The sequence below is a fragment of the Salvelinus namaycush genome, chromosome 22 (assembly GCF_016432855.1).
Source record: "Salvelinus namaycush isolate Seneca chromosome 22, SaNama_1.0, whole genome shotgun sequence".
Classification (NCBI taxonomy): Eukaryota; Metazoa; Chordata; class Actinopteri; order Salmoniformes; family Salmonidae; genus Salvelinus; species Salvelinus namaycush.
This window is the reverse complement of record NC_052328.1, coordinates 25078382-25104150: the sequence shown is the minus strand read 5'-3', so window position 1 is coordinate 25104150 and position 25769 is coordinate 25078382. Positions and strand designations below refer to the sequence as shown.

Sequence of the window (25769 nt, the reverse complement as noted above, 5' to 3'; positions counted from 1 at the left end):
AGTGTGAAAGCAGCAGATAACATCAGGTCATCCAGCGTGCAGGAGTTCACACAGAGCCCAGTGGAGGGGAGCACAGTGGAGTGGCAGCAGCTGAGTTATGGCTCAATATTTGAAGTGCTTCAGCCTGGCCCAGCCCTATGCTACACGCCCGTTCACTGCTCACACCCACTGTGCTGCAGCAGCAAGGAGTAGGGTTAGAACGGTTACAGTTGCAGAGAAAATATTCAGGGATTTGGGGATAGAGATTTATGTTCATTCTAAGAAAATAATACACCCGGATGCGCACGTACAATATACAATCACATATACACACGTCTAGAGTGTAGCAGGTGTGTATCTGTATGCAGAACTCTTTGACAAATTAAAAATGTAACTTAAACTTCCTGCTGTGTTCTGGTCGAATTGGACCGATATACAAGTTTTCTCTCTGAAAAATGTAGCTCATTTAATCTAATTGTCATAAGGTTCCATGACTTTGTCCACACAGGGCATCTGAACACACAAAATACATTTTGATGATTTTCATAACATTTTGGGTGTTTTATTTAACTCTTGTACACCTGTGGTGTTCCCGGTCAAAAATGACCGGTCATTAGAAATGAATGGGTGAGACTACAATTAGTGTATAAAATTGAGGTCAGGCACATTCCCATTCATCAGATGGACACACTTCCTATCCCAGACCCCCACATGTATGTATGTTTGAGCACACACACACACCTCACTCTCTTCTTGGCTTCCATGGCATCCCCCATGGGAACCTTACCCCAATATAATCTTCCCCCCACGGGAACCACATCTGTTGGCATTCTCACAAACAATCGCAACATTGTTTCAATAATATATAGAACTTTTCTCGCAGCTCTGGTATATAAAGCTTTTTTGAGGCCTTGCTCACAATTCATTCTGTGGCAGCACAATGACCAAATTATATACTGTATGTGAGGCTCTTGATCATATCTTTGATCATGACACTGATGAGGAGGAGAGAGTCCTTGATAAACTTTGACTCAAAGTAGTCTGTGATATATAGCACAATGTGTTACATCTGAGTATTTGTTATAGTCAAAATAATCCATACATTATGCTTTTTTTTAACTCAAAAACGAGTTGTATGAGATCAGGTCAATGAGGCCTACAGGCCATAAATAGCAAATAGAAGTTCAAAACTTGTAATGTTCACAAGAACTTGAGTTGATAAAAAGATCTAACACAACATTGATGATGTTGTGTTAAAGGTGATAATATATGTATTATTATGGATTTACAATCAGCTATAATGGGCCGGTCATTTTGGACCGGGAACACAGAACCAATTAACATGAAACGAACACAACAGGAGGATTAAACTTGTCCCCTCTGGTAGTGCTCAACCCCACTTGTCGTCTGTCCCCCTAGGTGGTTGTAGGTTGAAAACGGTTGGCAGGAGCGATGGCTGTGGAGAGCAGTGACCCTGCACTGTTCCCTGTTAGACTGCTGGGTTTATGGCCCATCCTCTCACTGTGGAGAGTAACTGTTTGTTTAGTCACCACAAATCCTTCAAAATGTCCACTTCTGACACGAGCTCACTGACAATCACAACAATTCAGAGTTAGAGTTGTTATACCCATGTTAGACAAAAGAAGGGGAATCTATTGGTAATGATTTGACTCCTCTCTGAAGTACTTCAGAATAATTGATTTGCCCTTTAACTTATTGTCTGAGAAAAGATAGCAAGGAACCAGCAGAAAATACTATACTGGCTTATACTGGCTGTTTGATTGTTCTTGAGTTGACCATAAAGCACACAAAAAAAATCAGTGTTCTACTATTAGCATTTTACTTGGATAATTTTGTGGGTAAAATAATATTAATATGAATCAAAAATTTAACACGGATAAAATCTTAATTATAAACTGGGTGGTTCGAGCCCTGAATGCTGATTGGCTGACAGCCGTGGTATATCAGACCGTATACGACAGGTATGATAAAACATTTATTTGAACTGCTCTAATTACGTTGATAACCAGTTTATAATAGCAATAAGGCACCTTGGGGGTTTGTGGTATATGGCCAATATACCACGGCTAAGGGCTGTATCCAAGCACTCTGCGTTGCGTCGTGGGTAAGAACAGCCCTTAGCCGTGGTATATTGGCCATATACCACACCCCTGCGTTCCTTATTGCTTAAATAAACACATAAATATGGACTAGTGAAAGCACATTTACTGTTAGCAACCCACACAATAGGCTACCACAAGCACAAATACACACTCTCCTGCATGCTCTCAGGAACACGCACACACTCCAATCCCTGCACACCCACCCCCATACACACTCTCTCTAGAGATCTGACAGCGTTGTTCCTGGAAAGTTCAGCAGTGGGTCAGTGTCGACATTACTCACCTGGCCACAAGCTCAGTGCTCCCACACCCACTCAAACCCATAACCACACTCCCATTACCCTCCTTATGCCTCATCAACTTAATGGAGATGACTGGAGGCAGTATTCAGACCCCTTGACTGTTACGTTACAGCCTTATTCTAATACTCCATAATGACAAAGCGAAAACAGGTTTTTAGAAATGTTTGCAAATGTATAAAAAAATAAGAAACAGAAATACCTTATTTACGTAAGTATTCAGACCCTTTGCTATGAGACTCGAAATTGAAGGGTCTTGGTCAGGGAGGTGACCAAAACCCAATGCTCACTCTGACAGAACTTCAGAGTTCCTCTGTGGAGATGGGAGAACATTCCAGAATGAAAACCATCTCTGCAGCACTCCACCAATCAGGCCTTTATGATAGAGTGGCCAGACGGAACCCACTCCTCAGTAAAAGACACATGACAGCCCACTTGGAGTTTGCCAAAAGGCACCTAAAAGACTCTCAGACCATGAGAAACAATATTCTCTGGTCTGATGAAACCAAGATTGAACTCTTTGGCCTGAATGCCAAGCTTCACATCCAGAGGAAACTTGGCGACATCCATAAGGTGAAGGATGGTGGTGGCAGCATCATGCTGTGGGGATGTTTTTCAGCGGCAGGGACTGGGAGACTAGTCAGGATCGAGGCAAAGATGAACGGAGCAAAGCACACAGAGATCCTTGATGAAAACCTGCACCAGAGCGCTCAGGACCTCAGACTGGGGCCAAGGTTCACCTTCCAACAGGACAACAACCCTAAGCATACAGCCAAGACAACGCAGGAAGGGCTTCGGGACAAGTCTCTGAATGTCCTTGAGTGGCCCAGCCAGAGCCCGAACTTGACCCCGATCTAACATCTCTGAAGAGACCTGAAAATAGCTGTGTAGCGACGCTCCCCATCCAACCTGACATAACTTGAGAGGATCTGCAAAGAACAATGGGAGAAACTCCACAAATACAGGTGTTCCAAGCTTGTAGCGTCATACCCAAGAAGACTCGAGGCTGTAATCGCTGCCAAAGGTGCTTCAACAAAGTACTGAGTAATTGGTCTGAATACTTATGTAAATGTGATATTTCAGTTTTCTATTTTTAATACATTTGCAAAACTTTCTAAAAACCTGTTTTTGCTTTGTTGTTATGGGGTACTGTGTGTTGATTGATGAGAGGAAAAAACGTTTTAATCCATTTTAGAATAAGGCTGTAATGTAACAAAATGTGGAAAAAGTCAAGGGGTCTGAATACTTTCCGAATTCACTGTAACTATATATATCAAGATACAGTTTTTGTGCTGTTGGAAAATGCTTATTTCTGAGTGTTAAGTGACAAATTGGGGGTTGGGTTAGTTATCTGACCAGTTCCTTAACTTTTTATTTGAGTGTGTATGTGGGCAAGTGTGTGAACAATATTTTGTGTGTTTACCCAGTCTCCAGTGCCAGTTTGAATAATGAAATCACCTTGCGGCTTCAGACTTTCCTGTTTGTTATTTAGTTTATACAACCATTCAGCTGAATCATCTGACATGCCTTTAAATTGGCTTCTAATTAGACAGGGAATGGAAGTAACCTCACCCAGCCACGTCGTGTGTGCTATCTACCTCTCTCTGCTTTGCGTTCTTTCACCCATCCACAAAATATGCTGCAGCAAGAGCAATTGTGTGACAAATCTATTTGTCACACAATATGCTGTTCAGTGTGAGGTGCAGCAATTCCATGACCTCAAATCAGTGTTGGGCAGTAACCTCAAGCTCAATCATAAAATAATGATGGTAGCAGACCACAAGAGTTACTTTATGTAAGTAGAACAAGCACTTGGGCTTGCATTAGGATGAACACTCTTAAAATTGAAGTGAATCCACCCTTTGTGGTTGTGAGCTTGATATTAAGCTGACCTCACATCATTTATAATCATTCTATGTACGGTATATTCAAGACATTTTCAACAAACTTTCGTTGAAGACTGTTTATTTACTTCAAAAGGGGATTTCTGTGCTGGCAAGCACAGTGTCAGAGGTATATAATGAAAACAATGATTACAGTTTAAACTCTTCAACTCGCTCCAACTACTTGTTGAACCGGTGGTATGGGCCAACTCTGCCATAAGGCATAATTATAAATGATGGGGAAAAACATTATGCGGTTACTTCTCAGTCTTTGATGAGACAGCTTCTGGGCGATATGGTTGAACTGGGCCTCTCCTGTCTGCGTCAATGGTGACACAAACCCCTGACAATACCAGTGACTGTTACTAGAGCGCCCTCTGGTATCAATATATCACTTTTATTCAACATCATTTACATAGCTATAAAACATTACAATGCCCCCCCTCAATAAAATAAAAAAATAATACATTACAGTGACCATTAACATTACAATACACCCTGTTACAGTGTAACACATTTTGCTTTAATAGAAGAAAAATTTCATCACGTAATTTTGAAGGGCATAAACACTGTGCAGGCTTGTGTAATTTATGATCATGTTCAAGTCATTCTCATAAATATATAGGTAACTTCCAAATTAATTGAAACACGAGTAATGAAGGATACAAAGTATATTGAAAGCAGGTGCTTCCACACAGGTGTGGTTCCTGAGTTAATTAACATCCCCTCATGCTTAGGGTCATGTACTGTATATAAATGCTGGGCAAGCCATTATTTTGGCTACCATGGCTAGGCCCCAATAGGATGGCAATGACCCCATCCACAGGGCGCGAGTGGTCAGATGAGCATGAAAACGATGTAAACCATATGCCATCCCAATTGAACACTTATGGGAGATTCTGGAGCGGTGCCTGAGACAGCGTTTTCCACCATCATTAACAAACCACTAAATGATAGAATTTCTCATGGAAGAATGATGTCGCATCCCTCCAATTGAGTTCCAGACACTTGTACTTGTGTTTTGAAGATGTTCTGGCTCTTGGTGGCCCATGAAGACACTTTATGTTGGTGTTCCCTATATTTTGGCAGTTACTCGTATTACACACCACTGTACTACTTGCTGTCATGTTAACAATCACAATTATAGCTCTGGCATCACCTTGGAGCACAACGTAAACCAATGACCTGTGGGGGGTTGGGGGGTACTAGAATACTGTACAAATTAGAATACTGCACAAACCATTCACATTTTCGCTGTGTTTAGACAGGAAGCCCAATTCCAATCTTTTTTCCCGCTAATTGGTATTTTGACCAATCAGATCAGCTCTGAAAGAGATCTGATGTGATTGGTCAAAAGACCAGAATTGGGCTGCCTGTGTGAAAATATATATACACACTTACTACATAATCTGTATTCTCAATGCAAATAGCAGCAGCTACAGCATACAATCACATTCTAGACGATTCTGTGCTTCCAACTTTGTGGCAACAGTTTGGGGAAGGCCCTTTCCTGCTCCAGCATGACAATGCCCCCTGTGCACAAAGCGAGGTCCATACTGAAATGGTTTGTCGAGATCGGTGTGGAAGAACTTGACTGACCTGCACAGAGCCCTGACCTCAACTCCATCGAACACCTTTGGGATGAATTGAAACTCTGATTGCGAGCCAGGCCTAATCGCCCAACATCATGAAACAAACCATTTAAACTACAGGCTTCAAATTCTTAGAAACAGAGAACCTTTGACAGTAATTGTAATTCTCTTCCATTTGATATCACATTATTAACTGTTGCTTTATAATCCCATTTGACATGATATATTCACTGTTGCTAAACAGCGATTTTAGAAGGCACTTCACATTTCATTGTACAGTACAAAACGTATCACACAACCCCCACACAGAAACAAAATAACATGAAAACATTCAAAACATGTGTGCTGTTCCCTGTAAAATGGTCCACCATCCATCACGGCATGTAGCTAGCCCTGTCCTTGCTTCACCATGGAAACAAGAGGAAATCTGATATGTTGTGAGAAAGCACTCGTGTGTGAACAGGCTTCGATAGTCCCTTTCGTCAGAGTGTTTTCGCGTTCAGAGTCAGTCACTGATTTCGTTTGTGGCTCGTTTTCAATTGGTCCTCTTCAAACAAAAGTGTCTGTAAAAGGGAACACAAGCCAACCCCCCAAGATACAGAATGTTAAGCATTGTCCTTTTTAAGAGCATTGTAAATGTACATTTGGATAGGGCGTAACTAGTCATGCATGACCATCCTTCTCGTCCCGTCTCGACTATTGGAATTCTGGAGAACTTCAGTATTGTTTTCAGCGCTTGTATTTGATTGGCTCTGAGTAGAAATTACATTTCCCCTCAGAAGAGGCATTTCCTTTTTTTTCGTCTTTGTTTTTCTCTCGATTTTGTCTGTGTCTCTTTTCCTACCGTGTCAGACAAAGTTTGTGTAGTCTTTGCAACATTAGTTTTGTATCTTATGGTTGCTAGCCTGTTGAAAATCAGAAAACATTTCAGAAACACAAACCCTGTTCGGAGCTCCACCAATACAAAATATGTGATTGGTTTTGTGTGGCAAGCCCTGCCATACTCCACTCCTTTTTATCTTCCTCCTGAGGAGAACTTCCCCAGGTCTTCAAACTACGTGATAAGCCCGGCGTCCGAGGCTAGGGCGTAACTAACCCAATATGGTTCGGGGATTCGAACCCGAGACCTTTCGGTTACTGTCCCTACGCTCTTAACCGCTAGGCTATCTACTGCCCGCAAACCAAGTGCAGCACAAGCTTCAGGAGCTCAAGTGAATACCATATAATCTGACAGAAGGCAAAACTTCTATTTACCACAATTTGAACACTTACAGAAAGCCCAAAGTGGTCCTTGTACTTGATAAACTACAATCCTGATGATTTCTTTGTCCATCATCATATTAATTATATTCTGCCGACGTACCGTAGAGGGCACAAAAGGGGCCAGGATCCCTCAGACTCTGCAGGACATTGAGCAGACCCCAAGACCAGCGTTCCTGACATCAAGAAAAAGCACGGAACATTTTCTTAAACACCTCTTCAACATACTGTACAAAACCATACTGCATTGTGAGAACTTAAATTGAAATACAGAAGCTCATTGAAGCCAAAATTAAAGAACAGCGCCCTCTACTGTACTTTATAAAAGTAATTTTGTGGGATCTGTTAGTGGGCTCTGTCTGCACTGCACTCACCTTATAACAGTGGGTTACAGTTCAGTAGTGTAGACGTACACTGACGCACTGACCAACAGCTTTCCTAACAAAGCTAAAGAGGTAGCATTGAACACAGTCCCTAAATAATAAAGACAGGGTAACAAAGCTTAAAAAAAACACATTATGAATAAAAATGTATCTAATATATTCTGTCATAGACTGTAGATGGGATGCCCTTACCAGCGTTTACTGGGATAAACATAGTGCATAGATATGACAAGCCAGTTAACCCCAGAAAGCTAGTTTTCTTTCCCCCAGCCCTAAAAACAAGCATACATTCTAACTGTCTAGCACAGGTGTGATGAGAATAACGGTCTTGTGAAACTATTACAATTAAACTTTTTATTTTTAACCACAAAACAAGACATTTATTCAGTGCACCACTGACACACTTCAATTCATAGGATAGCATGACAGGTGGTGAGAATCTTACCACTGCTTGTTTATGAAATGGATACAGAGAGGGTAGGCCGGGAGCTCCACCAATTCATACATGGCAACACTGAAGTAGCGGTTCCCACCGTCCTCACAGGCGTTCATGATGAGCCCATAGTACACCAGGCTGCAGGAATACGGAAAGCACATCCAGAGACAGCGTCAATTTAAGGTCATTCATGTTTGCCGTCTTCAGTGTGAAAGGTCTTTAAAACAATGTATACTGAACCGAAAAGCATCATCGTGAGCTGTTGACACTGTCCATGCGCTGGTAATGGCATGGCAAAAAGCGAGTCCCTTTGTGGTTTCCCAGTGGTTCAGGTTATGGTCTGTACGCTCACCAGACATACATGACACCACGGTCCTCCAGCGGAGCACTAGGTGGGTGACGAGACCGAGGAGGCCAGGGCCATCGTTGTCCTGGTTACGTCTTGACGAAGCCAGGACACCTGCGAAGCTTCACTTTGGCGTTGCCGTTCCCATTCCTCACGGCCTTGTACTACAGAACCTCCTCCGCCTGCTCCGTGTAATCACGGGAATACAGCCAGCGGGGAGACTCCGGGAGAATCCTGCCTCAGCCCAAAAAACAGGAACAAGACAAAGACAGGTGACGAAAAGGGCATCTTGCCATTTGTTCCATCAGCAAACTGCAGTCTCACATATGGGGCCAAATGTATTGGGAAAGGTGTCAGTCAAGCCTTTAATGCAAAGGTCATATCAGTCAAGGTCTCTGAAAAACACAAACACCAAAAACTAAATTGAAATAGTCGGGACAAAACACTTTCCAATAGTGCCAGACCACCATCTTATTTCACTTTGTTCCCACTGACTCTTCTTGACTACAATTGACCCATTGTCGAATCCTAGTCCCACCCTCCTCAGTTACTGTAGCTGTATCTGACAAACATCTGTCAGTGTCATGATGATTATTTGTACCTGTCATGGCCCAGTAGGCCTTGCCCACATACTCCTGGGTAAGCACGAAACAGACGAGGGACATTCCCCCATTCATGTGACCCATTAGCAGGCAGGACAATGCAAACGCCTCATAGCTGGGAGCAAAGGCTGTGGCATAACCAAAACAAGACATCGAAGAACAGAGCTGGGAGAGAAAGGCCGAGAGAGAAGCAGAGAGAGAGAAACAGCGGGATCAAAACAGTGGGTCAAACAGAAAGTCAGTAGAAGAGCATATTATCAATGCACTAGCAGTCAATAGTTGATGTTTTTGAAATGATGAATGATGAGGCCTAACCATATCTCTGAGATTTTTACCAGTGACACTACTATTAGCTGGGCTGAAAAGCAGACTACATCATATTAGCCTGTCAACTACTTCATAGGATATGGATTATGATCATAATATGTAAAGTTGTGAGCTTCATTCTCCTCACCTGTTAGGAAGACTGGTTTCCTTCCAATCTTGTCAAAGAGGGGTCCAAACAAACATTACCAACCAAACCCCAGCGAAGAACAAAGAGCCTGCCAAACTGACCTTGTAAGCCTGTTGATTTATAAGGAACCACTAAGCGAAAGGAAGGACAGAGACTGGAAGATGTCATTCATATATTTTCCAGCGTCTAGAGTATTTGGAAATATGTTCAATTCCATACAAGTGTGAATGACACTACATTCTCAAGCACAGCACAGTTTTGCTCCCATTGAATCATGAACAGTGGCCTCTCTCACCTCCGTCACGAGAGTTGACGTCCTCTGTAAATGTAACGTGTTTGATGAACTCCTCATGGTTGGTATGGTCACCTTGTTCAATGTGGTATTCTGGTACAACTCCAACACAAACAATGAGCATGCACTGGCATGCCATACACACCTGGAAAACGAAACCAAGCTGACTGTCAAGCAAGTAATACAGGCCTAGCTAGCCAACTGATCTATCCATCACTGGTATTTAGTTATCTGGTGCTTGCATTTACCTTTCACATATTCAGCAATTCAACAGCTTGAGCTGCCACTTTGTGGGGTTAACTAAGGGATGGGCTCAAATCCTCTGAACAGACGGACAGTCTATGAGTTTGGCATGGTGGTTTTAAAAACATTTTAGATCCACAGCACACATTGTTTGTTTACAAACACTTAGATGACAACAAAAACATAAACTACAACCTTAGAGCTTGGGTTTTGATAGGATGAGCCCTTGATCATGAGTCATGACTCGCAATTCCATTACATCACACATAAGAGTCATTGGACAAAGGCGTCTTCTGTACGGGGGAGTTTTGTTAAGAGCACCATACTCTCGGTCTGAACATTGACATGCATCGCTTGCGGCACGGTTTTGGAAACATAAAGACCTTGTCTTTCATATCAGCGAGAAATCTTATTTTTTTTATACATACGGTTAAACTGATACACACCGTTATAGGGTTAGTGTTCCCTCACGGCCATATCTCCATGTTACAGTGCATGCTTACAGAAGACAGACTGAAGACAGAGGAACTACTTGTGCTAATTAGCCATCTAGAATGCTCTGAACAACTGTGTGTAACGGAATAAAGCCGCCAGAAATGTGTTGTCACTGAAATCTACTGTCGGCTGTAACTGTGATAAAGCCGGTTGAAACAGTGTACAGTAAGTGTGTATTTTGCATTTGTGACATTATTTTGATGGGATATGAAAGTACAGGGCTTTATGATTCTGTTGCAATTGAGAGTCGATTTGTTTAAACGGAGTACTTTGCTGTTTTGGCTGCCAGAGCCAGTATACCTGAAAATAACATACAGCGCTTCAGAAAGTGTTCATACCCCTTGACTTACTACACATTTTGTTGTGTTACAGCCTGAATTCAAAATGGATTAAACTATATTTTTTTCTCACCCATCTACACACAATACTGCATATTGAAAGTGAAAACATGTTTTTAGAAGTTTGTACAAATTTATTGTAAAATGAAATATAGAAGTCTAATTTACAAAACTATTCACACCCGAGTCAATACTTTGTAGAAGCACCTTTGGCGGCGATTACAGCTGTGAGTCTTTTGGGGGTAAGCCTCTTAGAGCTTTGCACACTTGGATTGTATAATATTTGCCCATTATTATATAAAAAATTCTTCAAGCACTGTCAAGTTAATTGTTGATCATTGGAAGACTGCCATTTTCAAGTCTTGTCATAGATTTTCAAGCCAATTTAAGTAAAAACTGTAACTAGACCACTCGGGAACATTCAGTGTCGTATTGGTAAGCAACTCGTGTAGATTTGGCCTTGTGTTTTAGGTTATTGTCCTGTTGAAAGGTGAATTAATCTCCCTGTGTCTGTTGGAAAGCAGACTGTACCAGGTTTTCCTCTAGGATTGTGCATGTGCGTATAGCTGTATTCCGTTCATTTTTTATTAAAAAAAACTCCCTAGACCTTGCCGATGACAAGAATACCCATAACATGATGCAGCCACAACCATGCACAACCAAAATATGAAGAGTGGTGCTCAGGGATGTGTTGTGTTGGATTCAGGACAAAAAGTTAATGTCTTTGCCACGTTTTTTTGCAATATTAATAAAGTGCCTTGCTGCAAACAGGATTCATGTTTTGGAATATTGTTAACTCTGTACAAGCGTCCTTCTTTGTAGGTTAATATTGTGAAGTAACTACAATTTTGTTGATCCATCCTCAGTTATCTCATATCACAACCATTAAACACTTTAACTGTTTTAAAATCACCATTGGCCTCATGGTGAAATCCCTGAGCAGTTTCTTCCTCTCCAGCAACTGAGTTAGGAAGGATGCCTGTATCTTTATAGTGACTGGGTATATTGTGGTGTAAAGTACCTAAGTAAAAATACTTTAAAGTACTACTCAATTAGTTTTCTGTACTTTACTTTAGTATTTATATTTTTGACTACTTTTACTTCAATACATTCCTAAAGAAAATAATGTACTTCTCACTACATACATTTTCCCTGACAGCCAAAAATAATTGTTACATTTTGAATGCTTATCAAGATAAATTGCCTGGTCATCTCTACTGCCTCTGATCTGGCAACAAATTAACAAATTATTTGTTTGTTAATTATGTATGAGTTTTGAAGTGTACCCCTGGCTATCTGTAAATAGATTTTTTTTAAACAAGAAAATAGTGCAGTCTGGTTTGTTTAATATAAGGAATTTGAAATGATTTATACTTTTACTTTTAATACTTGAGTATATTTTAGCAATTATATAAACATTTATATTTATTTAACTTTTATTAAACTAGGCAAGTCAGTTAAGAACAAATTCTTATTTACAATGACGGCCTACCCCAGCCAAACCCTAAAACAGACGACGCTTGGCCAATTGTGCGCCGCCCTATGGGACTCCCAATCACGGCTGGTTGTGATACAGACCAGGATTGAACCAGGGTCTGTAGTGACGCATCTAGCACTGATGCAGTGCCTTAGACCGCTGCGCCACTCTGGAGCTGATACTTAAGTATATTTAAAACCAAATACTTTTAGACTTTTAGTAGTATTTTACTTGGTGACTTTCACTTTTACTTGAGTCATATTCTATGAATGTATCTTTACTTTTACTCAAGTATGACAAGGATACTTTTCCCACCAATGATTAATACACCATCCAACGCCTAATTAATAACTTCACCATGCTCAGAGATATTCAGTCTGCTTTTTATTTTTTACCCATCTACCAATCAGTGCCTTTCTTTGCTAGGCATTACAAAACCTCTCTGATCTTTGTGGTTGAAATTCACTACGCGATTGAGGGACCTTACAGATAATTCTATGTGTGGGGTACAGAGAGGTAGTTATTCAAAAATCATGTTAAACACAATTATTGGACCCGGAATGAGTCCGTGCAACTTATGTGATTTGTTAAGCACATTTCTTACTCCTTAACTTCTTTAGGCTTGCCATAAAGGGATTGAATACGTATTGACTCAAGACATTTCAGCTTTATATTCTTGCAAATACATTTCTAAAATGTTCTACAAACAAAATTCCACTTTACATTATGAGGTATTGTGTGTAGATCAGTGACAGAAATTATCAATTTTAAATTCAGGCTGTAACACAAGAAAATGTAAAGGGGTGTGAATACTTTCGGAAGGCACTGTAAGGTCCTTGGGCCATAAGGAGTAATGGTAGGGTCCTTAGGAGTACATATTGGGCTATGGTAGGATAAGAGTTAAATTCTTCAAAAAATAATTTCGTATAATTAATTGAAATGGCCATTGAACAGCGGGAAATAGTGCAGACTGTGCTGTAGATTTAATGCTCATGCAAATGACTGGAGCGATAACTAGTTAGCTAAGATTCAACAAGATACTTCAGAGCTTCTGTGATTTCATTATCTCTGGCAGAATAAAATTAGCAGCGACGGATATACTACTATCTGGCTTTCCCTACTTAGTATATGTAAATTGTTCAAAGGCTTAGTATATGTAAATTGTTCAAGGGAAATAAAGATAGCTAGCTAGTTATAAAGCAAGGTGAAGGTAATAAACTAGCTAGCTGGGGTGTCTTGTTCTATATGACGGCGCGGCGTCATATATAGGGTTAGGGTGGCATTATGTTATAATACATACATAGCTAGTAATAATATATGCCATTTAGCAGATGCTTTTATCCAAAGCGACTTATGTCCTCCAAAGCAAGGGACGTTCATAAAACAAACCTGTAGCAACACAAGAACCAACACCATCTGCTACTGATACGATCAGACGGAGGGTCGAACTAGGCAAAATTTTCGCAGACGTGGATTGCTATCGAATTTATCTAGGAAAGCTGATTGTTCAAGGAGACTGGGGAACCAAAACAGCGCATGAGGGTGGGCTGGAGATTTAACTTTACGACTAAATTGAATGGTCTAAAACAGGTTTCTCCAACCTTGTTCCTGGAGAGCTAACGTTCTGTATATTCATTCCAAACCTAATCTAACACACATTCTTCTAATAATTAGCTGGTTGATAAACTAAATCAGCTTAGTTACAACTGGGGTTGGAGCGAAAACCTACAGGAGGGTAACGCTCCAGGAACAGGGTTGGAGCGTCATTGTCTAAAATATGCTAATTCCACCTATACAGGCGATGCTAAACAAACTCGCCCAATCAAAGCACATTTGTCTGAAAAACGTAGCTATATTAATCGGAACTAGGAAACTCAGAAATGTTCGACTTACCATCTGGGTGTAGTTATACCAGTTTCTAAACCCAAAGGCGCAACATCTTGAGACTTCCGGGAACGCTTACGAAGCAGACCTGGCCGGTGTTTGGGTTTAGAATAGTCAAAGAGAAGTGAAACATTCTTCCTTATTTGCTGATTTTCTCGAAATCTAAAGGCACAACCTAGATTCGAGCCAATACGTCTTAAGTAATTTAACATGTTATTACGCCAACCCAGTGAGTGACAAACTGACACGTTTTCCTTTGTCAAAACAACTTTAAATCGTAGGTTTGAACCAATGACGTATCTGCGCATGAGCGTAGCTAACCAAAGTCGCCATGATATCACCGATAAGCGTGATCGGGGATTTCTATTGGAGAAACAGTTTCTGCCATTCTTCATACTGTACTGCCTTTGGTTATACACGTGCTGTGTTCAACCAGTTAGCAAGTCGTGCCAACAGAGGACCCATTTGAGCGACTTGGTAGGAGTGAGGCGGGGTTTAGGATTCACAAATTCAAAGTCAGTAACTGTATATACACACACACTATGGTCAGTACTGAACATGGTTACTGTGAGCTTTTTGAACATTTAACTGAAATCATTCCTATAAACTAAGTCCCCTTTCATCCAAATTATTGCATCATAACTTGAACCAGTTCATCCTGGCCATGAAACTGAGCCCTAATAATCAGAACCTCATACTCATTTGCATTATAGAAAGGCTCATGACAATTCCCAGTATTGCATTTAAGTACGGACTTGTGGCACAGTCCACTAAATTATAATTTATGTTGTACATTTCAGAGGAAGCCGACATCTAAAAATATCAGTTTAATAGTTTGACGTACAAAACATAACATTAAGTTAGTTTTCTAGCTCATTCATTTGTCAATTTTTTTATAACAAAATAAAAAGCAGAACATTACACCAAGAGAAAATGAAGAATAGTAAAATGACACAGAAAGGGGTCGTTCCACAAAATAACTTTGCATCCCTTTGATATTTTAAGTAGAAATTGTGCACAAATCCTGAATTTTAAAAGCATGTTATATTAGAATGAAGTGCCTTTAATATAGAACACAGATTTTATGAATAAAGACTTGCTAAAGTGCCAATAATCAGCATTTTGACATCTCCCTAGAAGTCAGAGTATGCAAAGGACATTTTAACCAACATCTCATGTTTACCACCTTTAGAAAGCCCTATTTATTGTTGCTTTGAAAGTCATTTCTGAATATTTATGTAATTACTTATACATTAAGGTATAAAAAAAGTCCCTAATTTTAAGGTCAACCCTGTTACGTGAACCACTTGTTTTAATATGGTGAAACTACTCCTTTAAAAAAGGTGCAGTATGCAGAAATCTGCCATTTCCTGGTTGCTAAAATTCTTAGTTCGCCTAATTTCAGTTTGCGACAAAACAAGCGATGTATAGTGTAGCGAATCATTGTACCATCTAAACCGCTGTGAAATATATTTCAATAACCAAAAATATTGTACTTTCAGTTTGAAGCTGGTGTACAAAATCAAAACACCCAAAAACAAAACTTAACAGGTAGCATAGAACAGATCTAGCACTTTTGACTTGCTTTCATTTTGAATGACAGATCTATAACACATTTCTATAGGAATTTGGTCAGGTCCATATTGCAGCCAAAAAAATAAAAATAAATAAACTGAACATCTAATGGTCAAATCATAGTGTAAAAGCAGGTGAGCTGGTTCTACTCTTTTTGGCCATTGTCTGATGTTTTGTGGTGGAAAACGGAGCGGATGGAGCATAACATCAACCGTGAAACCCATAGGGGCTAGAAATGTTGAAAATTACATTCAATTGCCACTCACTGTTGCACACAAGGTTACATTCACCCTGTCACAACAGGATTCATGCACAATTTAAGATGAGATTGGAAAAAGTGTTTTAATTAAGTTGAATGTGCTCTTTGACAGAATGGTAAAATTGTGAAATAAAGTTCCCACCAAGTCACACAACTCAAAAAAGGCACCTAATTGGTGGGACGACCCAGGTAAAAGATTAACAAAATAGTTAAGAAATGTAAAGGTCAGTCAAGTTCTACTAGTTCTGACACCTGAGTGGTAATTTTGACCTGACCGGCGTTGCCTGAGTATCATTATCTACCATCTTGGAATGATTAACTGATTTTTCCTTCTTGCCGGCCTTCTTTTGCTGAAAGGAAACAAAACAAAACATTACAATCAAACAATGCCATCTATAGCTGGGAGTGGGAGATGACAGTACTTAGCCAAACAGAGAAACACCAAAGTAATCTTACCTTGAAGAACGGCACTCTCCCGTTCTCGTAGCACATGAGGTTTTCGTCTATGTAAGGCGGCTCAGTGACGTAGTCATAGCCGCTCACCTCATCCTCCAGAGAGTCCTATGGCAACAGTCATAGATTAAAGCTACTCTGTACTCTCTGAAAGTCACCCTTTTCATTGTCATTACATGTCATACATGCTGAACAGTCAAGATCAGTCAAAGTTCACAGAGTCTGTACAGTTGACTTCATGTAATCATGTCAATGTAATCTGCAATACAGCCCCAAACCCACATGACCCAAACAGGAAATACTGGGCTCTAATTTTCTGAAGTGTACCTGATCAACCTGCTTCTCCTCCTCCACTGCGTCACACTGGAACAGTGCCGTCTGCAGCTCCTCCTGCTTGTGGCGGAGGTTCTCCAGCAGTTCTGCTCTGCTCTTCGACTTGGCCAGGAGACGTGGGTACACAAAGTCCCTCCTCCGAGGAGTTGCACCTACCAGAACAAATTGAAGGAAACATGACAGGTCAGTGACTCGGAAAAATAATGTGTAGAAAAGAAAAAAGCCAGATTAACATTACATCCATGTCAGGCTCACCAGTTGGGACATCCTGTAGGAGCTCCTCGCTGAGGAAGCTGTGGACACGGGCCAGGCCATCCTCCAAGTGGGCCTTGAGTTCCGTCTGGTGGTGTTCCAGGGTGTTCTGGTCCAGTGACGTCTGCTCCTTCATGGCCCCCAGACCCTCCTTCACCATCTCCTGCTGCTGCTTCAGCTGCCCACTCACCTCCTGGACCCTCTCCTCACAGCTCTGCTCCACTCTCTGAATAACACCACAGAGAAACACCGGTCAGGATTTCAGTCATAATGATTACAGACATGTAAGAAGCTGCGCATGGATTTCAAAGCTAAACAATTTTGCAAAACAAAAATTGCAGTACCAGAAACTGTCAAGCGCTATACGCGCCATTTCATACACCAACAAGCATCCGTTTGAGGTAAAACTGCACAACAATCTATCCGACTGTATAGTTTACCGTTAGCAGGATCTGAGCAGAGGCGGTTTGGTCTCTGATCAGGGTGAGCTGAGCCTGGGCCTGGGAGTCAATGCCATCTTTGGTAGAGGCACACCACTGCAGACTCTTCTCACCCAGCTGGGTCAGAGAGCTGTGCAGGTGGCTGCAGTAGCCGGAGCACTCGTCCACTGTGCGCGTGGCCTCCTGGGCAGTCTGTTGGACTTCAGAGATCAAGCTGGCAGTGGTGGACTCTAGACGCTCCTTTTGGGTGGCGGTCTGGTTCTCAGACACACTGCATCTCCTGGAGAAGGGCAGCAAAGTTAGAGGCTCTGCCCTGGCAAACATATCAGGTGAAAAATATGCAGATTCAAATGAACAAAGCCCACACTATGGACAGAAATCATTAGACATGTCAATGGCCCAGTTAAGACAGCCCAGTTGCACTTACGTTTGAAGGGTCTGCTGAAGGGACTGAACAGGGACCTGCAGGGCATCGGAGGCATTCATCAGGCCAGCGTAGTTATTCTGGGTCTCCATGGCCAGGAGGTTGAGCTGGTTCTGCAGACACTGGATCACCTGGGTCATGCCCTGTACGATCAGAAACAGAAGGTATGTTACAAGGTCAGATAGAAAAGCACACTTGTTGACCATACAGCCTTGATAGTGAGAATGACAGGGGTTTCATCAACATTTGGATGTTGAGCAAGGACTGGATCAATGGCATCAAAGCAGAGTAGACACCGCTGCAAGAGCAACACTATTGTACATCAAGGTGTAGTATTACTTTGCAATGATCTGAAGAAAAAACAAGATATGTAAGAGGGTGATAAGAGAATACTTTAAACCAGGGGTGTCAGACAAATTTTGTCCCGGGGCGACATTGAAACACTGCCGTCAACATTTGCCCAAAAGAATAGTCCATTGTTTATGTAATTTCATACTCCCTCGCTGTCTAGGTTTCATTTGTGATGATGATTAGCGAACTGGACAGTGAAGAAACTGAACTTAGGTCCATTATTTTGACAGTTTCGATTACGTTTTAGTCATTTTAAAGTATATCGATATTTTCCCATGGCCTGACACCCCTGCTTTAGACTACACAACTCCAAGCAGATCCCAGGCTGTACCGTTTGGTGCTCCTTGTCTGCTCTGCTGATCTGTTCCTTCAGGTTGTCGTGCTCAGTCTTTAGGGAGCCGAGACCTTCTGTTGCGGTCTCCCTCAGGGTAGCCAGGTCCTGGGCATGGCCACTGAAGAATGACGCCGTCTCCACCTTCATGGACTCCATCTGGGGAAAAGGAATGCATTCAAAGTTGTCCATCATGTATACTCAAAAGTATTTTGAGAACAGTATTGTGCATTATTTCAGCCAGCTTCCTTTACCTTAGCTGCCAGGGCATGGTGGGTCTCCAGTGTCTTCCTCAGGCTGTCGTTCATGGCCATGATAGCACTCAGACCAGGCAACACCTGGGCCACCAGGACCTCCTCAAGCTCCAGCTTATGCTCCTCCTGTTAACCCAGGATTGCATTTATCATGAAACCTCTCCCACCTCTATTCATACAGATTTGTGCACCCAAAAAATAGAAAAGATGAGAACACAGAGATAAGACAATAGAGACGGCTTCATTTCTGTCCATACCAAAACCTGGTGCAGACTGTTTTTAGCCTCCACACACAGCATCTCCTGCTCCATCATCTTAGCCTGACACTTGGTCACGCCATCAGCAACCAGGTCTTTGATGCTGCAGAAGGACGTGGCTACAGTAGCCATGGCTCCTTTGAAAGCTTTGTCGTTGACTGTGAGAAGACCCTCTGAGGGAGGGGGGGGGGGGGGGGGAGAGAGTAAAAGACTAAATTGGATATCAAATTCTATGATGCGCTCATATCACTCAAAGTACTGAACCATTTCAAGTTGCTCACCAACTGAGTTTTTGTAGGAGTCCAGCATGCCCTGGTGCTTGCTGTGCTGGTCTTCTACAGAGTTCTGCATCTGGCTGAACATAGCATCCATGCAGTCTGCAAAACTCATCTGGATCTCAGAGTTGTGCTCCTCAACCTTTTTCTTCCTCTCCAGCTTGGCATGCAGGCCAGACACGTCTTTGGTGCTTGCGTCAACAGTTGTCAGCAACTGGGAAAACATTAACTCATAACTTTAGACTAAATCAGTTATTTGAATATCCTGTACATTCTCAAAAGTGTAATTTTAGTAATTTAGTAGACGCCCTTATACATTGTCCTAACTGGTCGTAATGATATCACCCTAACCTTGTCTGCAGTGGTGTACAGTTTCTCCTCAGTGGTGGCCAGCTCAGACACTATAAACTCCTCCTCAGTGAGCTTCTGCTTGGTCTTCTGCAGGTCCCTGTGAGTCTCCTGCAGCTTCTGGTTCTTCTCCTCTAGGTCATTGGTGCACTTGTCCAGCTTCTCTTTGCGATCCTCAAACAGCTCTGTAACCTGGGGAGGAGGGACGGTTACACATGTTTGACGAGTCAAGTGGAGCCGGTAACCATGGTGCTGCTCATCCAAAAACAGGAAGTAAAATATGAGAGTACTTTCTAAATAAGCTTACGCTCTTCAGTTCCTCCTCCACTGCAGCAATCTTCTCTGTGTATTCAGTTATATGCTCCTCTTGGGAAGATATCGCAGCTGCCATGCTCCTACAGGGATTAATGAAATGTTAACCTATATACTTTCTCCTTTGGAAGGGATTCAGACTTTAGAAATAAATATTTGATTCATACACAACATTTGTGTTGTACAATGGGCATTTACTCATAGTTCTCAGATGACAGATACACTCCATTCTTGTCACGAGTGGCAGCCAAATCCCGTTTTAGACGCTCAATTTCCTCTGTGTATTCCTGATGATGAAATTCAATATTTTTCAGTCCAGATGTTTTCCCATAAATAAAATACACATGCATAAATAAACAGAGCATGCATACTCAAATTGAGAGGTTTGTTCTACGCTTATATACCTTGATAAGAGTTCTCTTTGTCAACTTCTGGTTCACCTCAGGCTTATTCATGATGTTCTTGGCCCTGTTGGCATAATCCAGTGTGCTCAGAGTTTCCTGGGGATTTCATGAAACGAAAAGTTGAGTATTGATAAAATTAGATATCAATCTAGACATCGATGCCAAGAGACAATAACAAAGCCAGACAAACACACCTCCAAGTTGATGGAGGCTGGTGAAACTGTGGCAATGATGGAAGTCTTAGTGCGGCCTCCCAGTGAGTCCTGAAGGATACGGGTGAGTTTGGACTCCCTGTAGGGCACATGGGGCCTCTTCTCCACCAGTGCAGTGATCACCCTGCCCAGTGTCAGCAAAGACTGGTTGATGTTGCCAGCCTCACGAGCCCGCTTGTCCACAGCACCGGACCGGCCGATGTTCTCACTGCCAGCAAGGTCAACCTACAAGGTGAGGGTCACATTAGCTAGAATTCCTGATGGGCAACACAAGCAGGTGCACATACAGGTCAAATGTGCTATCCATCTTTGTATGTCACTGGTAGGGCGTGTATGACAATGTATTTGTAGGTAATACCAGTTAACCATACCAAGTTCAGTTTTCCAATCTTGACCAGTTCCTCTCCATCAACAGTTATCTCCTTCATATGAATCGTGACGGAGAACACGGAGTGAGAGCGACTGGAAAACGAAAAGGGGCAGATAAATACAAACAAACACTCAACAACTCAAACATTTACACCCTGTGGTTTAGTATGAGACAATTTTATTTGGTCAGACATGCAGGTTTACCTGGAGTACGCATTCATGAGAGTGGAGGCAGTTTTCCTCTTGGCAGATCCACGCTCCAAAATCTGGTAAACCTCATTTTTGTTGTGTACTGTGATTTCTTCCAGGCCCTTGATGATAACACCCCTCTGAAGGACAGAAATTATATTTAACCTTCAAAAGCAGGTTTTAATATGACCATTAGATTAAGAAAATCACCCTGGGGGGCAGCAGTGACGTGTTGACAGACAAGTGTGATTCAACCCATTAGGTACGTACATAAGAGACTGGTTAGTACCTTGTTACGTGGATCATCAAACAACTGAAGACGTTCAGTGACATCAGGAAAAGGGCTCAGCAGGTCAAACAACTCTTCATTGTAGATCTCCAGCAAGGAAACCTTGACAGAAAACTCTGTCCCACTTTCGGACAGCTTCTCAAATATCTGATGAAGTGTCCGGGGAATGATACCTGCAAGAGGATCCTGAAAGAGTCCATTCAAATCACAAATATTGAAAGCTATAAAAAAAAAAACATAAGTTAATTGACAGATCTGATACAAGTTATGTTATACCTCTTCCCATGTAAATTCTTCATTTGGAGATCTTTCTCCTTCCATTGTAAAAGTCTTTCCTGTTCCCGTTTGGCCATAGCTAAATGACAGAAAGAAACCGTTTAGTCAAAAACATGTATAAAACTGACAACCACCTTAGCACCAGTAGCAGGTGTCAGCTTCAAATGGCTAAATGTAACCTTGTGGATATGCCACTTAACCCCTGTTTAGGTAGTACTTACGCAAAAACTGTACAATTGTATCCACCAATCACTTCATCCAAAATAGGGCAGACAACACTCTTGTAGACATCAATTTGCTTGGCAGATGGACCAAACACCTGAGGCGAGGGTTTGATAACATGTAATTTGCACATTAGGAACAAATGACCTTGCAACCCAATAATAGTGGTTTGTCCAGTTTAGACAAACGTTACATTAGTTACCATATCAAAGGTGTACGTCTTCCTAGCTGCCTTATCGCCAATCCCTCCCGTTCGCACATTGATCTCTTTTCGATTTTCTACTGTGTCAATGACTCCATGGGCGGCAGACTTGCGTTCCGCGTTGTTGAAGGGTCTGAATAGGCATGGGCAGAGAAGTTAGTAAGACAACATTAGGCTAACTAACTACTGTTGCTGTGATACCAACACTGATGTTCTTGTCCATTTAGCTAGCAAGTTAATTAGCTATGATCAAGTTGCTTTTAGTCCCAACTCCCACTGGTTTCATACAAGTCAAGTTTAGTTTACCTGCATCTCACAACGACTTGAATATTTCTCCCCTTCTCATCCTTCTTTGCGACACTGAACGAGTTGTGCGTAGACATGTTTGCACAACTCAATACTGCAAACGCCAACTGTAACACATAAACACAGTTTCCCCCATTTAAAAACAAATGTATTAGCTAACTAACATAACCCCTACTCTGACTAACCTAGTCAGCTAACATTAACGTGAGCTAGCTAGTGTCAACCAAGATAACTGCCTACGTTACTCAGAATGTTAGCTACAGCTAGCAAATAGTGTGATATACAAAAAAACACAAGCTACCGGAAACGAGCCCCAAAATTTTCCTTACCAAGTGATGAAGTCTTACCTCTATTGTTTCTTTTGAACAATTATCTTGTAGCTAAGTACTTTTGAACAAATATGACTTCCGTCACCGCTGGCGCGCTATCGTGCGGAATTTTTCAAACACAACTTTAAATGTTCTTCAACCGAGATGTACAGCCAATGGCTTAGGCGGAATTTCTTAAACGCGATTTTATTGGCAGTCTGGGGTCACATGAAAAATGGAGGCGAGATGCATCACGGGAACTGAGCTTTACATTGGAACACATATCCACTTGATGGCGCTAATGTGCTTTTTTTGGTATGCCCATAAAAATAATCCCGTTTTGGCTTCATGTGTGATTCAAGGTAAATACATTTACATGACAAACACCAAATGGAAAGTTAATGGATCTGGTAATTTAATTTTCTCCCCACATGTTGTTAATTTTGCATTCACATAATCCGGAATACAGGAATAGTCATATTAATAAAATAAAAACATCCTAGTCAGTTCTTTATAGTCAGTTATATGGCTGTTCATTTTGTGGAATTAATCATGTGGAAAATACCAACATCTATTAAAGGTCCAATGCAACCATTTTTGTCTCAATATCAAATCATTTCTGGGTAACAATTAAGTACCTTACTGTAATAGTTTTCCATTAAAATGGTAAAAAAAAAAAAAAGTATATACATTCTTAGCAAAGAACAATTTCTAAAGCAAGAATGTTGCTAGGACTGTCTGGGAGTGGTCTGAGTGGGGAGGGGAAAACTGAAAACTAGCTGTTATTGGCAGAGAGGTTAGGAACTCTCTTTCTTAACTAATTCACTACCTGGTGAAAACTCCATCCCACCAAAACAGGCTGAAATTTCAGGCAGTCTTTTCAAACAGCTCTTACACTGAAAGGGCATTATCCTAATTTTCACAAGTTCACAGTATTATTCCAACCTCATAGTTTGGCAATATATATAAAACACAAAAAAAATCATAATTTTTGTCTGCACTGGGCCTTTAAATACATAACTTCCTGGGCCTAATAGCCTATGGGAATAGCATACATGCTATATACTATTTTCCAATCTAGCCTAAAAGTCAAATTTAACAAATGTATCTTGTGTCGGCTAATAATGTAGTCCACATGATCTATTCATCAGTTCATCAATCACCCTACAGACTTGAAGCTGAACAAACATCACAGAATCCATTTATGTTTAACTGCGTGGCTTCTGACCACTACTTGATTGACTGGTGGGTGAAATGCCCATGTCATTTTGACACACAGCTCATTATGCCAGTATTTTCTGCCCTCATAGTTACACAGTATGAGCCATTTGAGGAGCACACTTCCATCCAGCGCCAACATTCAGATATCAGATTGTCGTAGATGAACAACGGTTTGTGTTTGAGATTTGCATTTGTGTTTGAGATTTGCACTGGACTGGTAAACCCACTGGTGAATACAATAGCCTACTCTCTGTGATTAATTAATACATCAAACAGCAGCAAGAACATAACACATCCTTCTGTGCTTGCACAATAATTTACTTTCAACTGAGTTTTTCTTAAGTTGGTCATGTCTGACTATTGAAATATAATATGATTATGAATAATAAATAACAGAGATTGTAAAACCCAAATTAAAGAACAGGGGACATTATATATATATATATATATATATATATATATATATATATATATATATATATATATATATGGCATGTTGATATAATTGTTTCCAATAATCAATTGTTCCAGTATTTCATCATGTTTTCCCAAGATAAAGTAAAACAACTAGCAGTGAGTCAATGAAGTGCTGCAATTCACCTCTATTGCCAGATTATTTCCTTTATTTGCCAAGTAAGACCTTTTCTACCTCTACTCTTTGTCTCATATTTTATGACATGACACCACCCATCAACCTTGCAGAGCACAGTCATCCATCTCCTCGTGGGCATCTACCCACTCATCCTAGTGGGGAGGGGGTTATTCCCTTGTGTGCTTCTCTCTCTCTCACACACACACACACACACACACACACACACACACACACACACACACACACACACACACACACACACACACACACACACACACACACACACACACACACACACACACACACACACACACACACAATTTCCCTACCCCAGTGTGATTATTCAGCAATTATAAAGCACTTTAAAAAATAATCTGAACCTGTGTTTTTGAACGGTGGTAGAAAAGGGTGACTAATTTCAGTCCTCAATGGCCACACACAGTCCACTGATTCCCTCACTTTTAGAACAAGAATAAACAACTTATCTAGGTAATCAAAAAGTCAAAAGCAAATAAATGCACATTGCATGCATCTTCTGGGTTTTCCATTTCCAAAATCACATGAGACACCTGATGGAGGATATGAAGCAAATGAGGGTAGATCACTAAATTAACTAATAGGCTACAATGTAGCTCATCCAAAATTGGAGGAATCTAAAACTACATGTTCTTTGGAAATTAATTCTTCATAGATGGTTGTTGGGTCTCTGAGATGACCCTCTCCTGGAGTTTCATCGTCATGAGAGCAGCTGTCACCCAGGCCACGCCCCAGGCATGGGGTTTGAGTGACCCAAACACCTCAGATTCCTCCGATCAAAGAGAGCTTTTCTATTCCAATCTGCTGGGTCTCACAAATCCACTTCATTATCATAACAATTTTAACTGTGAGGGTGGAAGCAAAGTGAAGTGGGAACAATCCTATTGTTTCTTTTTCCATCAGTCGCTCAGAAAAAGAAACATTATATGACCTACTCCATTGGAGGAGTAAGAATCTAGCGGGTGACTGTGGTTGCTCAGATGTTAGGGGACTGCCACAGCAGAAGCATTTGTCTCTATCTGAGGCCCTGCTATCACTGCCTCGGGGCCTGAACGAGGAGACATACCAGTATCTTTATTATATTACAGGTAAGCAATCCAGGGGCTGTTTCATGTGTGTGTGTGTTTTTTCTTTGTCCCCTGCAGTTTTCTTGAACATGCAGAAATCTTAGGGCCAGTTTCCCCAAACACAGC

At 41.3% G+C, this 25769-nt stretch overlaps 1 protein-coding gene and 1 long non-coding RNA gene across 4 annotated transcripts; both read right to left on the bottom strand.

Annotated features, from left to right (window-relative positions):
• Positions 1-5887: 5887 nt before the first annotated feature.
• On the bottom strand, positions 5888-14335 carry LOC120017696. Of its 3 annotated transcripts, XR_005472136.1 has the most exons (8): positions 14096-14335; positions 9653-9794; positions 9358-9467; positions 8903-9068; positions 7965-8696; positions 7511-7610; positions 7240-7312; positions 5888-6439 (listed from the first exon to the last, which is right to left on the bottom strand). It is a non-coding gene; the product is annotated as an uncharacterized LOC120017696 (long non-coding RNA). The 3 variants fall into 3 exon arrangements; XR_005472135.1 differs by having other exon boundaries at positions 5888-7312; XR_005472134.1 differs by having other exon boundaries at positions 5888-7610.
• Positions 14336-14898: 563 nt separating this feature from the next.
• LOC120017695 (kinesin-like protein KIF11-B) lies at positions 14899-22882 on the bottom strand. Its single transcript, XM_038960625.1, has 23 exons — positions 22767-22882; positions 22420-22526; positions 22114-22246; positions 21911-22008; positions 21690-21768; positions 21414-21599; positions 21140-21264; positions 20938-21028; positions 20549-20791; positions 20355-20450; positions 20149-20237; positions 19946-20033; positions 19642-19830; positions 19297-19504; positions 19016-19188; positions 18759-18884; positions 18505-18663; positions 17826-17965; positions 17399-17678; positions 16962-17184; positions 16701-16858; positions 16377-16481; positions 14899-16270 (listed from the first exon to the last, which is right to left on the bottom strand). Exons 2-23 carry the CDS (start codon positions 22494-22496, stop codon positions 16160-16162), a joined length of 3177 nt encoding a protein of 1058 aa, XP_038816553.1. The 5' UTR covers positions 22497-22526; positions 22767-22882; the 3' UTR covers positions 14899-16159.
• Positions 22883-25769: the final 2887 nt, after the last annotated feature.